The following is a 13,197-nucleotide window of genomic DNA, read 5'->3' on the forward strand; positions in this document are numbered from 1 at the left end:
GGAAGAACATATTTAACACCTCAAGCAACATAATTTAGAAAACATTGCTTTACAACATTGAGCTACCTCCTCGTAAAGATCAAATAATTGTTCTGCCTCATTCACCTTTGTTATATTCATGATACACTATCATTATAGTACTCATCCAAATATAAGATTTTACCTCATTTCTAAGTTGGAAGTATTTTGGGCTCAGGGACAAAGTTATAGTTTTTTTTAATTGCCCATGACACCTAGCTTAATACTTAATCAAGAAGTCACTTCATATATATCTGCTGAATTACAATGAATTTATTACGTGGATGGTTTTCATTTCTTTTAGGGGGTAGAGAAGAAAGAGGAAGAAAGTGAATGTGAGAAATATAAATGAAATCACTGAAAGGAGGGCCTTCTGATTTTTTTTCATGAAATTCAAGTAACAACAGAATGACAAAGAAGTTTAAGAAAGAGAAGTATGTAAAATAGCTATTAAGTATATCGAGTCAAAGAGTTATGAAGAAGTGGAATTATTTCCTCGTTTAGAATTATATTCTAATACCTTGTATTGTTAAGTTAAAGTTATAACAGCAGTTGCTAAATTTTAATTTCTTTTCTTAAAATTTTTTAAATGTTTTATTTATTTTTGACAGAGAGACAGAACAAGAGCAGGGGAGGGGCAGAGAGAGAGGGAGACACAGGATCCGAAGCAGGCTCCAGGCTCTGAGCTGTCAGCACAGAGCCCGACACGGGGCTCGAACTCACAGACAGCGAGATCATGACCTAAACCGAAATCGGATGCTCAACCAACTGAGCCACCCAGGCGCCCCTTTAAATTTTAATTTCTAAAGCACAAACTAAGTTTCTGGGCTTTCCATTCAACAATTAACATTATCAACCCAGTGTCTTCTTTAGGGGAATGATGATAGGGTAAAACAATGAAGTGTTCTGTGGGAGATCCCCCATTGCTGAACATGAAAAGAGCTCAGGCTTTGTGTCCGGCAAATTTATATTTCCTTTAACCAAACTATGGTGCAAAGCCTGCCCCCTACCACATGCTTCTAATGTGATTAAGTTGGAGTAAGAATGCAGTAATAATACAGACTGTAATCCCAGTGAACTGTCAGCATGGGCCATTCTGAGGCTATGTTAGCTGGAACCAGGCTTCACCGTTTGTCACTGTGAAAGGAGGCATAAGTGAGACTGGATCATAAGGAAATGAAATGAGTCCTCAGAAACATAAAGTTGATAGATGATAGATATAGGTCCTAGGAAAATGGTGTCTTAAGCTGCCTTCTTGGATGATGCTGTAATGAAATTGATCCAAGTTCAAAAATGCAAGGATAAGGGAGTACACGTAAAGTTCTGAGAAGACTGTGGGAGCAATCAGGATGAGAGGTGAATGGGGCTGGGGCGGGAACACCTGCAAAGAAAAGTCTGGAACCTAACGTAAAGGGTGTCTGGGGGAGGTCCCCCACAAAGAACCACTTCTAGCTCAATGACTTCATGAAGTAGACTGAGAGAAAGAGGTCATTACAACAATGATTTTTAACACAAGGAGAAATGAAAAGTCCCAGCAATGAGATTTTTCCAACCCAAATGATCTACCTCCTATATGCTCAGCAACACATAAAACTCTAAACTGTATCCCATAAATAAAAGGATTAAGGCACAATGCTGTCAAAGTGGAATTCACAGTCTGCCAGGAGAGACAGACACAGAAGCAAAAGATAGTGCTACTGAGTGATGAGAGCTGTACGTGAAGGGTGAGTAGAACTTATGGGGACAGAGGGGAGGGGATTGTTTGTGGGAAGAGGGGTGGAAAGATCATGGAACGTGACAGAGACAGTGACACTGGAACTAAGTCACCTAGCACCTAGGGCTTGGGGTAGAGAAGGGCACTCTGGGGAGGGGCTCCTGTGGACACTGGCGATGTGTTCAGGGAAAGAGAGGGGAGGAGTGGCTGCAGAGCCAGAAGAGAGGCAAGAAGGCACCAGGGAGGCAGGCGGCAGTGGGAATGAGTGGCGCCAGGTGACAGATGCTTTCCAATCCACTGGGGAGCTTGGATATTACTCAGCAGGCAAAGACAGGAGATTTTTACCCAGGGAAATGCTATGACCTGAATTTTACCTTGGAAAGATAGCTCAGGGATGGAGGTAGGGGAGAATGCAGATTGGGTGGCTAGTGACAGAGAAGATTCACCTTATTCACAGTACGGCTGTCAGATACTATAGCCTGATTGACAAGGATTCAGCTGCAAGGTGCCTTCAGGCTTCTATTTAGACTTCAAAACAACGAATAAGGCTTCAGGGGAAATGGCCATAAAACGTGCAGTAAAAAGAAAGATAAATAATTTTCCTAAAATTTAATTAATCTCTCTCTTTCATTTTGCCTGGTTTAATGCTATGCTGTGCTTTTGATAGCAACAATCTAGACATTGTTCCATTAGTATATTTCACTTTTATATCAAGCCTCACAATTTACTGGTTTTATTTAGGGTAATGCACTCGTATTTGGCATATTTATATCATTCTCATTTATTATTAAAAGCAGTGTTATGTTTAGGTATTGAGGATCGATAAGACCTCCACAATGTTTATACCATCATATCTTTTATGGCAAGCTCAGAGTGTTTCAGGTTTGTTTTTATAGGTGGTTTTTTTTTTTAAGGCAATTTTATAGCCTTTACTCTGTCTTGGGTAAAAAAATTGGTTGACAAAAATTCCTTCACTATGTTTGCAAAAGTCTTAATGGGACCACACAGAAACCTGTACAAAACTTTGAGTAGCTATTTGGAGTTGATGTTTTTGTCACTTATGCTGTGTCCCCTAATGTACACTGATTGTCATGTGGAAACTTCAATGCAAGTTTAAGTTTTCCTTCTTTCTCCCTTCCTCTCTGTTTGTTTGTTTTTTCCTTTGTGGAGTTGACAATTCCTTTCATTTCTTTGCAACTATCTTTCAACACATGCAATTACTAAATGACAAATCTATGGATGCAGACAATAGGCCATCATATTTTATCTTTACCTGTTGTACTAAGTGTATAGCCGTAATCAATACAGTACACAAGAATTCATGAGGTGTAGTCAGAATGACGTGATTTTTTTTTGGCTCGTGATCCCTTTAAAATTTATTTAGGGTGAAGTTCTTCTATTCTCCCTGGATAGAAAGATCAGTGTCTTAATAGTTTTAAAATATCTATTAAAAAAGAAAAGACCTATATAATTGATCCTTGAACAACACGGGTTTGAACTGTGCGGGTCCACTTATACATGAATTTTTTGGGTAAATACAGTGTAGTACTGTAAATGTATTCTCTCTTTATGATTTTCTTTTTTAAAAGTTTATTTGTTTTTGAGACAGAGAGAGAGAAAGAGAGAGCAAGACAGTGAATGGGGGAGGGGCAGAGAGAGAGGGAATACAGAGGATCCCAAGTAGGCTCTAAGCTGTAAGCGCAAAGCCCAATGTGGCTAGATCTCCCTAATAGTAAGGTCATCACCTGAGCCAAAATCAACAGTCAGAAGCTTAGCTGACTGAGCCACCCAAGCGCCCCTTCTTTATGATTTTCATAATAGCACTTTCCTTTCTCTAGCTTACTTTATTGTAGAATATGGCATATAATACATAAAACATACAATATGTGTTAATCCACTGCTATGTTATTGGCAGGGCTTTCAGTCAACAGTAGGCTATTAGTAGTTAAGTTCTGGGGGAGTCAAAGTTATATGCAGATTTTTGACTGCACAGCAAGTCAGTGCCCCTAACCTTCACATTATCCTAGAGTCAATGTATTTCTTTTTAATTTTTTAATGTTTATTCATTTTTGGGAGATAGAGAGAGAGAGTGAGCAGGGGAAAGGCAGAGAAAGAGGGAGACACAGAATCCAAAGAAAGCTCCAGGCTCTGTGCTGGCAGCACAGAGCCCAACATGGGGCTCGAAATCACGAGCCATGAGATCATGACCTGAACCGAAGCTGGAAGCTCAACTGACTGAGCCGCCGAGGCACCCCGAGTCAATTGTATTTTAATGTCGGTCATACCACATGAAATTGCTGTATTTGTAGGTCAAAAATGATCAAATAGCAACAATTTCATATGGTTCAACCTAGATTAAAACACACTCTAGGAGACAAAATATCAAAGTTGATTCATAGTACGTCTTCTCCCCTCACTAAGCCTTACAGGAGATGAGAAGCATGTAGTTGAGAAAGCAGCATAGGTGGCTGTTTCTTTCTTTGTTTCTTTACTCGTCTCCCCTTAGATTGTTAACTGTAGTCTCTGACCTCTCCGGGGACAGGGGTAACGGAGATAAATAAAGGATATAGGAATTTTTACTTGACCGGTGCTATCCTGAGATGGATCAGGTGCTACCAGGTGCTAACAACTTTCTTGTGGGTTCTCTGCAGATTTCTCTTCACCTACTTCCTTGTCTGAGTGAATACATGTCACTACTGCCCTCATCAGGGATGTCTTCCTCTTTTTTGTGCAGAAGTCTCTGCTCACCTCCAGAAGAGTCTGAGGGCAGGACCTAACATGACTCCGTGATGATCCATGAATATACACATTCTTTGTAATGACAGACCTTGGGACTGCAGGGAAATCTGACTGCAGCTACCTCTCATCTGACTTGCCTGTCAGCAGCTAGACAGCTGCTATCTTGCCCTTTAGGTATTTCAGGCAGGAGTGAAGCACTAGTCAGCTGTGTGTCCCAACTTTAGAAAACACATCAAGCTCATTGTGTGAACCCACTGAAGCCTTTCTCACTAGGCCCTGCTTGCAGAGAAATCTTCTTCAGAAATCCTCTTAACTCCATTCTGAATTCCTTTATACCCTTGATATGGGTGAAGAGTCCTCCATCCATCTCTTAGCTTTCTATCTTGGCAGCTCCTTCTGGGTATTCTCCCTCACAGTTTGTTTTACATCTTTCCCTTTCAGGAATGGAGGTAGGGAGGATAAGTTATGGGGAGAAAAAAATCCAGAAGCAGATTCTGCCAATCTTAGGGCAGAATTGGGTGTTGTAATTGAAAACAAACAAAAACAAAAGACATACACCACCCCCCCCCACACACACACCCACCCACCCACACCCACACCCACACACACATACACAAAACCTATTTAAATTATATTATAGTCAGTCAGGGAGGAAAATGGTTGTTAAAATAAATTGTGTTTTTGGAGAGAATTACTATAAGACCACATGAATGATAACCATGCTTTTCAGTACACATTTCTTTGAAGAGTATTTTTCCAAAAGTAAATATTTTTCCAAAATTTATATGAACAAATTTCTTTTCTGAATCCACTAAAGGAAGATCAAACTTTAAAGGGAATCTAAAGGTGTTAAGACCCTTTTCACCACTTCAGCAAAAGTGATGGCTTAGTAGTAAATATGTCCTTTTCAATCCCCTTCACTTAGAGAATAACTTATGAAACTAGTCATTAACACAACTTAAGTCAAAATAGAAAAAGATTAGAAAATACTAAAGTGTAAACACTAAAGCCCAAATATAAAAGTATTTAATAGAATATTAAAATTCCAGTTATAGAAAAAAAGTCTCATTAAATGTTCACCTATCAGAAAAAAATTTTAAAAAGCATTAATTATGATATACACACTTATTCAACAGGGTCTCATTAAGAACCCACTCTGTCACAGCAAAGCACTGTCTGGCCAATGACAAGAATTAAAAGATGATATAAAGTCTGTATCTAGAGATGCAGCAGAAACACACACACACATCAATATATAATAATGCATTAGTCCTGTGTTTCTCAAACTTTAATGTGTTTAAGAATCATGTAGGTTGCTTACTTAAAATGCAGGCTCTATAGCCCCACTCTGAGAGACTGATTCTGAAATCTGGGGTACAGCCCAAGCACCTCAGGGATTTGGGAAGAGAAGTTCTATAAGCCTCTTTTGGAGAAACACTGCATTACAACAGAAGCTCTATGAGGGCAGTGGCTGTGTCTATCTTGTCTCTATGATTATCCAAGCCCCAGCACAGAGCCTAGTACATTGTAAACCCTCAGGAAACATACTTGAATAAATGAATGAAGGAGTATGGCTAAACTCCACAATGAATGATACAAGCAAAATGTGACATAAAAATTCAGCCATTTAAGCAGCTCCTCTCTCTTTAGGAAGCAGGTTTCCCTGGGTGAAGTCAGTGGATACTACAAATGACTCAGTGCACAGGGTTGCATTTTGAAATCTTGCCCTTTGTGGAATCAGGTCCTGGAAACAAGTAACCTGACTCTTCTGCCTCAGAGTATGTTCGTTTCCCTCCCATAGTCTGGTAGCATCTGAACTCTAAGGGCTGGCCCCCATTCCTCTGAATAAAGTGATTGTTCTCCCCCCGCCACCAAGAAAGGTATACAACCCTGGCAGGCTAGAATTGCACTGGTGGCTGGCAGAATAGCTCCTCTATTAGGACTTTCACTACAGAAATAGAAAATTAATTACAGTTCTAGTAGACAGAAACATCAAAACTATAGCAGAACAGGTTGAGCATATAAACAATTGATTGTTTACAAAACTGAGTTCTTTATAAAACTGAGTCATGGGCACAGAACCCCACTGAGGCGGTGATTATTTTTGTAAGATAGCCTTGTAGATTTCCTTCCTGGAGTTGTAGAGTAACTCCAACATGTCACTGCTGCACTAATGTCCACACATAGCTACAAATAAATGAACTTTTTTTTACATTGAAATAGATAAATTAATTTAAAAGTGAAATACAATTTCCAGATGACTAAAAGTATCAGAAATAACAAGAAAATATTCCAAGACTATTCTTAGCTTTGGAAAGAAAGGCTTGGATAGGGAAGTAGAATGGGGTGGACAAAACAGGTGGAAGGGAAGATTGGACATTATGGGGAAAGGCAGTAAAAGAGGGGAGAGCTGTGATCCAGCCATCTGGTCACAGGTATGTCAGTGCAGAGGACAGAGTGCCAAGGGGTCTGGCCAAGGAAGCTATGGGCAACCATGATGAGATAAAAAGGACCAGAAACCTACTATTTAGGGACATCAGACTGGACCAGCCCTGAAACTTCTCCAAACAGCTGAACTGCAGCTGGAAAGCTATGGTTTCTGATCTGTCATCAACAAGCAACTTACTTTATTTAACAAGTTACTTAGCCTCTCCTATCTCCTCCATAAATTGAGATTTGGGGCTAAAAGTCCTCTACAATTCCATCCAGCTTTAATTTTATAGCCCTATGAAACTGTATTTACCAAAGAGAGAAAGGATTGGGGAAGAGGGCAAAAGAGGAAGGGAGAGGTCCTCAGCAGGGGGCAAAAAAAGGGTCCACGTGAAACATGTACCGGATGGAAGAGCAAGTCACAATTCTAGAATGGTCTTTTTTTTTTAAGTTTATTTATTTATTTTGAGAGAGACAGAGACAGTGCAAGTTGGGGAGGGGCAGAGAGACAATAAAGAGAATCCCAAGCAGGCTCTGCAGGGCCGCATAGAGCCTGATGGGGAGCTTAAACCCACAAAGCCATGAGATCATGACCTGAGCTTGACTCTGATCATGACATGATCAAGAGTCAGATGCCTAACCAACTGAGCCATTCAGGCACCCCTCGAATGGTCTTTGAAAGGATGCAGGCTGCCTTATGTCCTGTATCAAGAAGAGATACCAAACTTCTGGTAATTCACTTGGGAAGACTAATTGCAGATGAGAAACTTGCATCCAGGAAAATTTACCTTTTGTGATGCATAAAAGTCTATTTTTCAAATAATTTTATACTGATTTCAAGATGTTCTTTATTGTCCAGAAGGATATACAAAGCCTTACTCCTCACCTAGCTCTCACCTATTCAGCCTTGGAACACAGCCATATGACATTTCACTTTGAGGTTTGCATCTACTTTGCAATTTTTAACTACCATCCTTTTGGGGAAATTCATTTTGTAAATGTGTGTGTGTGTGTGTGTGTGTGTGTGTGTGTATCTATCTATCTATCTATACATACATTTATAGGCATATATATATATATATATATATATATATACAGAAGCATATACAAGCATATCATGTGTGTGTGTGTGTGTGTGTGTGTGTGTGTGTGTGTGTGTGTAGTCATGTCCTGTACCAGGTGTGGGTGTGGCAAACAATGCAGTCAGACCACTTTTTCAGTGCCTCAGAAATTTCTCCAAAGTAGAGCTTCAGAGAGAAAAGGAAAGACACTGGTCTGCAGGTGCAGATCTAACATCTTCTTTGCTCTCCTGCAGTCCCCAAACCATGCAACAACCATTTGACTCTGACTCCAGTGCTAATTCCTGTTCTCAAGGCACTGACCTCACTATGACATTTAATTTGCCTGTTATCCACTGTCTTCTCTGTATTTTAAGCCATATGGCTGTATAAATTTAATCAGCATTAGATTAATTAAACCCAAATTCAGTGTCTAAAGTGGGAGAACCATGTGAGAAGCTTCACTTCATTTAATGGCAATAAAGGGAATGTGTTCAGAAACAGATACTCATGGGGAGAAAAAAAATATCCAGCTTAATGTAGCTAAAGCATCGAGCACTTGGATTTTGCTTAAGAAATTATTAAAGATGAGAAAAAATGGTCTTTAAGCAATATCCTGTGATCACTTACTAATTTACTTGTATAATATAAGAGAGGGGATTTAATGTGATGTGTTCTTTGGGATGTCAGATTAGTTTCCACAAATTCTGAAACCCTGTTCTGATATTACCGAAGCTGGCTACACTTACTTTATAAGTAAGAATTCAATTATGATTTATAGGGGATATTTTTCAAGAGCATCAGAAATGGCAGCTTTCATTATATTTTCTGTTTAGAAAATAACAGGGTCTGCCAGTAATGTCCCTTTCATCAGGAGGAAAAAACAGGGATATGGAATATAAAATTCATCCTGAATATTAGCTTTATTGATTAATTTATGTTCAGAATATTTTGTTTTATTAAAAATCTATGCATTTTTATCTTTAGAACAACAGAAATCAAAATGCATAGCCACATACCTGTGTCTGTTTAGGACCAATATCCATTCTTTCAAGAAGGTCATTTAAAAAAGCTGTAACACTCTCCCAGGGATAAATACTGTTGGAGCCATCCAGCACGATGACTATGTCCAGTTGAGTGCTGCATTCTGCAATAAAAGGAGTCAACTGTGCAAATTTCGAGTTTATCTTTTTAGATAGTATGAAAGTGTATGAAGTGTTTTCATGGCTGAAATAGGCTCATTTTAAAAAAAGATAAGCTGGTAGTCTACATGGTGGACACATTGCTTCTATAATCAGAAAGAAGTAGTTTTACAAAAATAAAGTTGATAAATACCATTACATTCAATAGCAATGGGTTTGGGATTCTTATCAAGTAAAACATCTCTACTGAATTGTAATTAACATTGTATGAATTATCTTTGGAAGTTTTCTCAGTATGAATTTATGTAACTGTTCTCATTCTGTGTGTATTTCAAGTGAGATTACTTTCTTCAAAGAGACTCATTCTTTAAATAAAAACAATGTGACAGCTTTAGCTATGATGTTTAAACAAGACTTTGTTAAAGGTTATTTACACTAATATCAAGTCCAAAAATAGCAGTGGGGTTTGGTTATATATTGGCAAAGCAAACATTTACCTAAATTGGTAATGCTGGTAGCTGAGAAAATACTTCAAGCTTTTTGGTATGCTCCTGTGTATATATATGTCTCATTCACTGCTTACACTTTTCAAACATGTAAGAACATCACATAAAATCTGTACCTCGTACAGGAGCAATGGAGTTCACGACTTGAAATGTGGAGCTAACATCAGAACAGATTCCAGTTGTGTAATGTAAATGTCCACATCTATAGGCATACAAGGGCCCACATGCCTTTTAAAAAATTAAAACCATAAGATTAAAAATTATATAACAAATTTTATAAAGACTTACAATGACGGCATTCTTGGCTCATTAACTAACTCCTTGCTTTCTTACCAGAAACCCTCCATGTGGGTTGGTGACTAAAGTTGATCCAAACGTCATGTTCTCCTTTACTTCCGTGACATTGGGAATTGATGTATTAACTAAAAATAGAAACAAACTTTTATGAGGGTGGAAAACAAAGTAAAATTAAGTGCTTTCTCGTTAGGACATTCTATTTGCTTTGTTCATATCATAGCACATTTTTCTTTTGATTCAACTAAATAGTCTTCAAAGTATTATTAAGGAATATAATGAACAAGCTAAGGCTGAAAACCTGGCTTATGTCCCAGAAATGTTGTCTGGATAACTGTCTCAAATACTTTTGCTGAACTGTAAAAGAATGCAGAGCTAGTGGGGCAATGAGAAAATGTGGGACAGCCTTTCACACATTTTTGCTAATTAAAACAAATAGAATACTTAACCTCATAATATTGTAGATATATAAAGGAAACTTAAACACTTACCTTGCATGCTATATCTGTATGTTATAGATGGCCAATGATATAGCATCACTTCTGACAAGAAGAGGGAAAATGGGTAGTAGAGCAGGAAAAAACCCCACCAATATATATTTTGAACATCGATTTCACCATCATGGGGACATCATGAAGTGTACAAAGAAAACTAGAGCAAGAAGGAGTAGTGGTCAGGAAGTTCGGGTAAAAGAAACAATGAAGGGATGCCATTTGTCATTCCAGATGGGAATGTTGGGTCTTGAAGCAGGCCAACCTGGCAAAAGTGGCAGGAAGTTCCACTTATTCATATTGAAAAAAGACAAAAAAAAAAAAGACTGGGCAGGAAAATCAAAATTTTCTAAACCTTGCTTAGCAGAGTGCTGAAATATTTGAAAGTGGCAAAACTCAGGTTCAAGAAAGATTTACCTCACTCTTCATGCCCAAAAGTTTTTCCTACCTTAAGACCATTACAGATGCAGAGTGAGGAATGGAAGCAGAGATTCCTGAATGGTCACACTGTCTTCCTAATGTGAGTATATTGGTCTTTGTCCCAGAGTTTAGTCTGGTTTGCCTTGAAAGCACCTGGAACTGGACCATTATCTACACTGGTCTTGAATAATCTGGATTAGAGTTTTTTATACTAGAGTTGATCCAGGATGAGCTGGGACATTGGGATGTTAGGGACCACAGCAGAAATGTCTCCACTATTGTCGATGCAGCTAAAATCTCCACGCTAATGTTAAAACTCCATTATAGTTTTTGGTAATGAAGGAGTAGCTCCTATTAGAACAAGTCTTTTGCAAATAACTCTAGGAAAAGGAAAAAAAAAAGAAAAAAGAAACAACCATCTGAAGGCACTAGAAAGCAACCAAAAGCAGACAGAAAGTGGAGGGAAGTCTATACTTGCAAGAAGAGATTAGCACTGGCTGAGTTTCCTGTTTATGTGCTTGCTTTCCCCCAAGGGAAGGTCCTAGCTATGGCTAAACCTCAAACAGTAGTCAAAGTCTTACTGTTTTGAATAAACAGAGGACAGAAATTAGGGTAATGACAGAAGCTGTAAAGTGAAGGGGTATATCTTGGAAAGTAGAGCCACAAAAAGAGAGTTCTAACATACACACGTATGCTCTGTCCAAATATCTAAAGCACTTGAAATGTATATATATATGCAGAGTAAACTTCAAACAGCTCAGCTACAACAAGAAGAACTGAATGGAGATTTTAACTGCTTCCCACTGCAGTTCAGAAATTGAGTTCAGCCAAGTAAACTGTCTGCTAAAACAAAAAGTTAAGACTATTCAAAGGCAAATAACAGATCTAGAACCTCTACACTTATAACTCAAAAGTATAATCCAGGACATAATCCAAAATTACTAAACATAAGAAAAAAAAGGAAATGTGACTCAATCTCAAGAGAAAGGTAATAAATGGAAAGCGATGTTGAGATATTCCACATGTTGTAATTATCAGGCAAGGATATTAAAGCAGCTATTATAACTATGTTCATAAATGTAAAGGAAAATGTTCATAATAAACAGGAAATTGAAAAAAGAGAACTGAAAAATAGAATATTTGAAATAAACCGTTAAAGTATGTGTTATTTTAATACATTTAATACTGTATAGAACACTGAATTGTAAGTCTTGGATAATTCTAGCAGGAATTTTCTAGTTATGTTCTAATTATAGTGATATTTCTATCAAATATATCCATTTCTATATGAATTTACCTTGTGCTATTCTCTTTAAAAGAATTCATGTACTACAATTCCTTCTCTGCTATTTTATTAAAAAAATTTTTTTAATGTTTATTTATTTTTGAGAGAGAGAGAGAGAGAGAGAAAGAGAGGAAGAGAGGAAGAGAGACAGAGGGAGACACAGAATCTGAAGCAGGCTCCAGGCTCTGAGCTGTCACCACAGAGCCCAACGCGGGGCTCAAACTCACGAGCCATGAGATCATGATCTAAACCAAAGTCGAACACTTAACCAACTGAGCCACCCAAATGCCCCTGCTATTTTCTTTACAAACAAACAAACAAACAAACAAACAATTAAATTTTGTGGGAGCAATGTAATGGGCCAGGTTTTCGGAAAGTTCTTTTATTTCTAAAGTTCGGAATCAAGATGTCATTTTATGTGAATTTTAATGATAAGAATTGAAGAACATTTATAGATTCTTCTCATATTGTATTGAGTTAAAATTATTTTTAATGCAACTACTGAGTATAATTTAGGATCAGGCTTTAATGTAAAGTCTTTACATACCAGGCAGATCCAACTTTACGCAAGGTAATTGTTTGCTTCTCCCAACTGGACACTTATAGACATCTCCAGTTCTGTTCTTGGGTTGACCAACTAAAGGAGAGCCAACAAGCACCCTGGAAGTTAAATAACTCAGTTAGCATTTTTGAACAAAGAGAAACATTTATTTTAGTTATTTCATGACTAGTTCCAAGACAATGACAGTAGTTCTCATAGACATAATTATAGTTACCCTATGTTAGTAATGCAATGCTATTGAAAATAAGCTGAGTTTCTTCCCCAAATTGCAGGTGATGTGAATTAAAAAATCATAAAATACATAGAAGAGAGATCTCAGAATATTTTATTTATTGTATTATATATCACTTTATTATATTTTTTATTTGGGGGCTGAAACAATACTTGTTGGTTAAGTCTGCTGCTATATTAGTTTATAAAACACACATGGTAGCATAAGTGACTTTTTCCTAGGAAGAACTAAGAATTTCACAGGGAAATTAAATATTTGATTATCATAAGATTTAATATTAGTATGTACTAATTTGTAAGCACTTAA

General features: G+C 37.7%; 1 protein-coding gene across 2 annotated transcripts in view; it reads right to left on the minus strand.

Moving 5' to 3' along the window:
• Window positions 1-13,197, minus strand: part of ITGA1 (integrin subunit alpha 1) — a 161,219-nt gene that overhangs the window by 78,378 nt on the left and 69,644 nt on the right. For both annotated transcript variants that reach the window (XM_047826785.1, XM_047826687.1), the window contains 4 exons: window positions 12,645-12,757; window positions 9,941-10,029; window positions 9,724-9,835; window positions 8,979-9,106 (listed from right to left, as the gene is read on the minus strand). In XM_047826785.1, coding sequence (XP_047682741.1) covers window positions 8,979-9,106; window positions 9,724-9,835; window positions 9,941-10,029; window positions 12,645-12,757 — 442 coding nt within the window. The remainder of the gene's footprint in view (window positions 1-8,978; window positions 9,107-9,723; window positions 9,836-9,940; window positions 10,030-12,644; window positions 12,758-13,197) is intronic.

Source organism: Prionailurus viverrinus, chromosome A1 (assembly GCF_022837055.1).
Source record: "Prionailurus viverrinus isolate Anna chromosome A1, UM_Priviv_1.0, whole genome shotgun sequence".
Taxonomy (NCBI): Eukaryota; Metazoa; Chordata; class Mammalia; order Carnivora; family Felidae; genus Prionailurus; species Prionailurus viverrinus.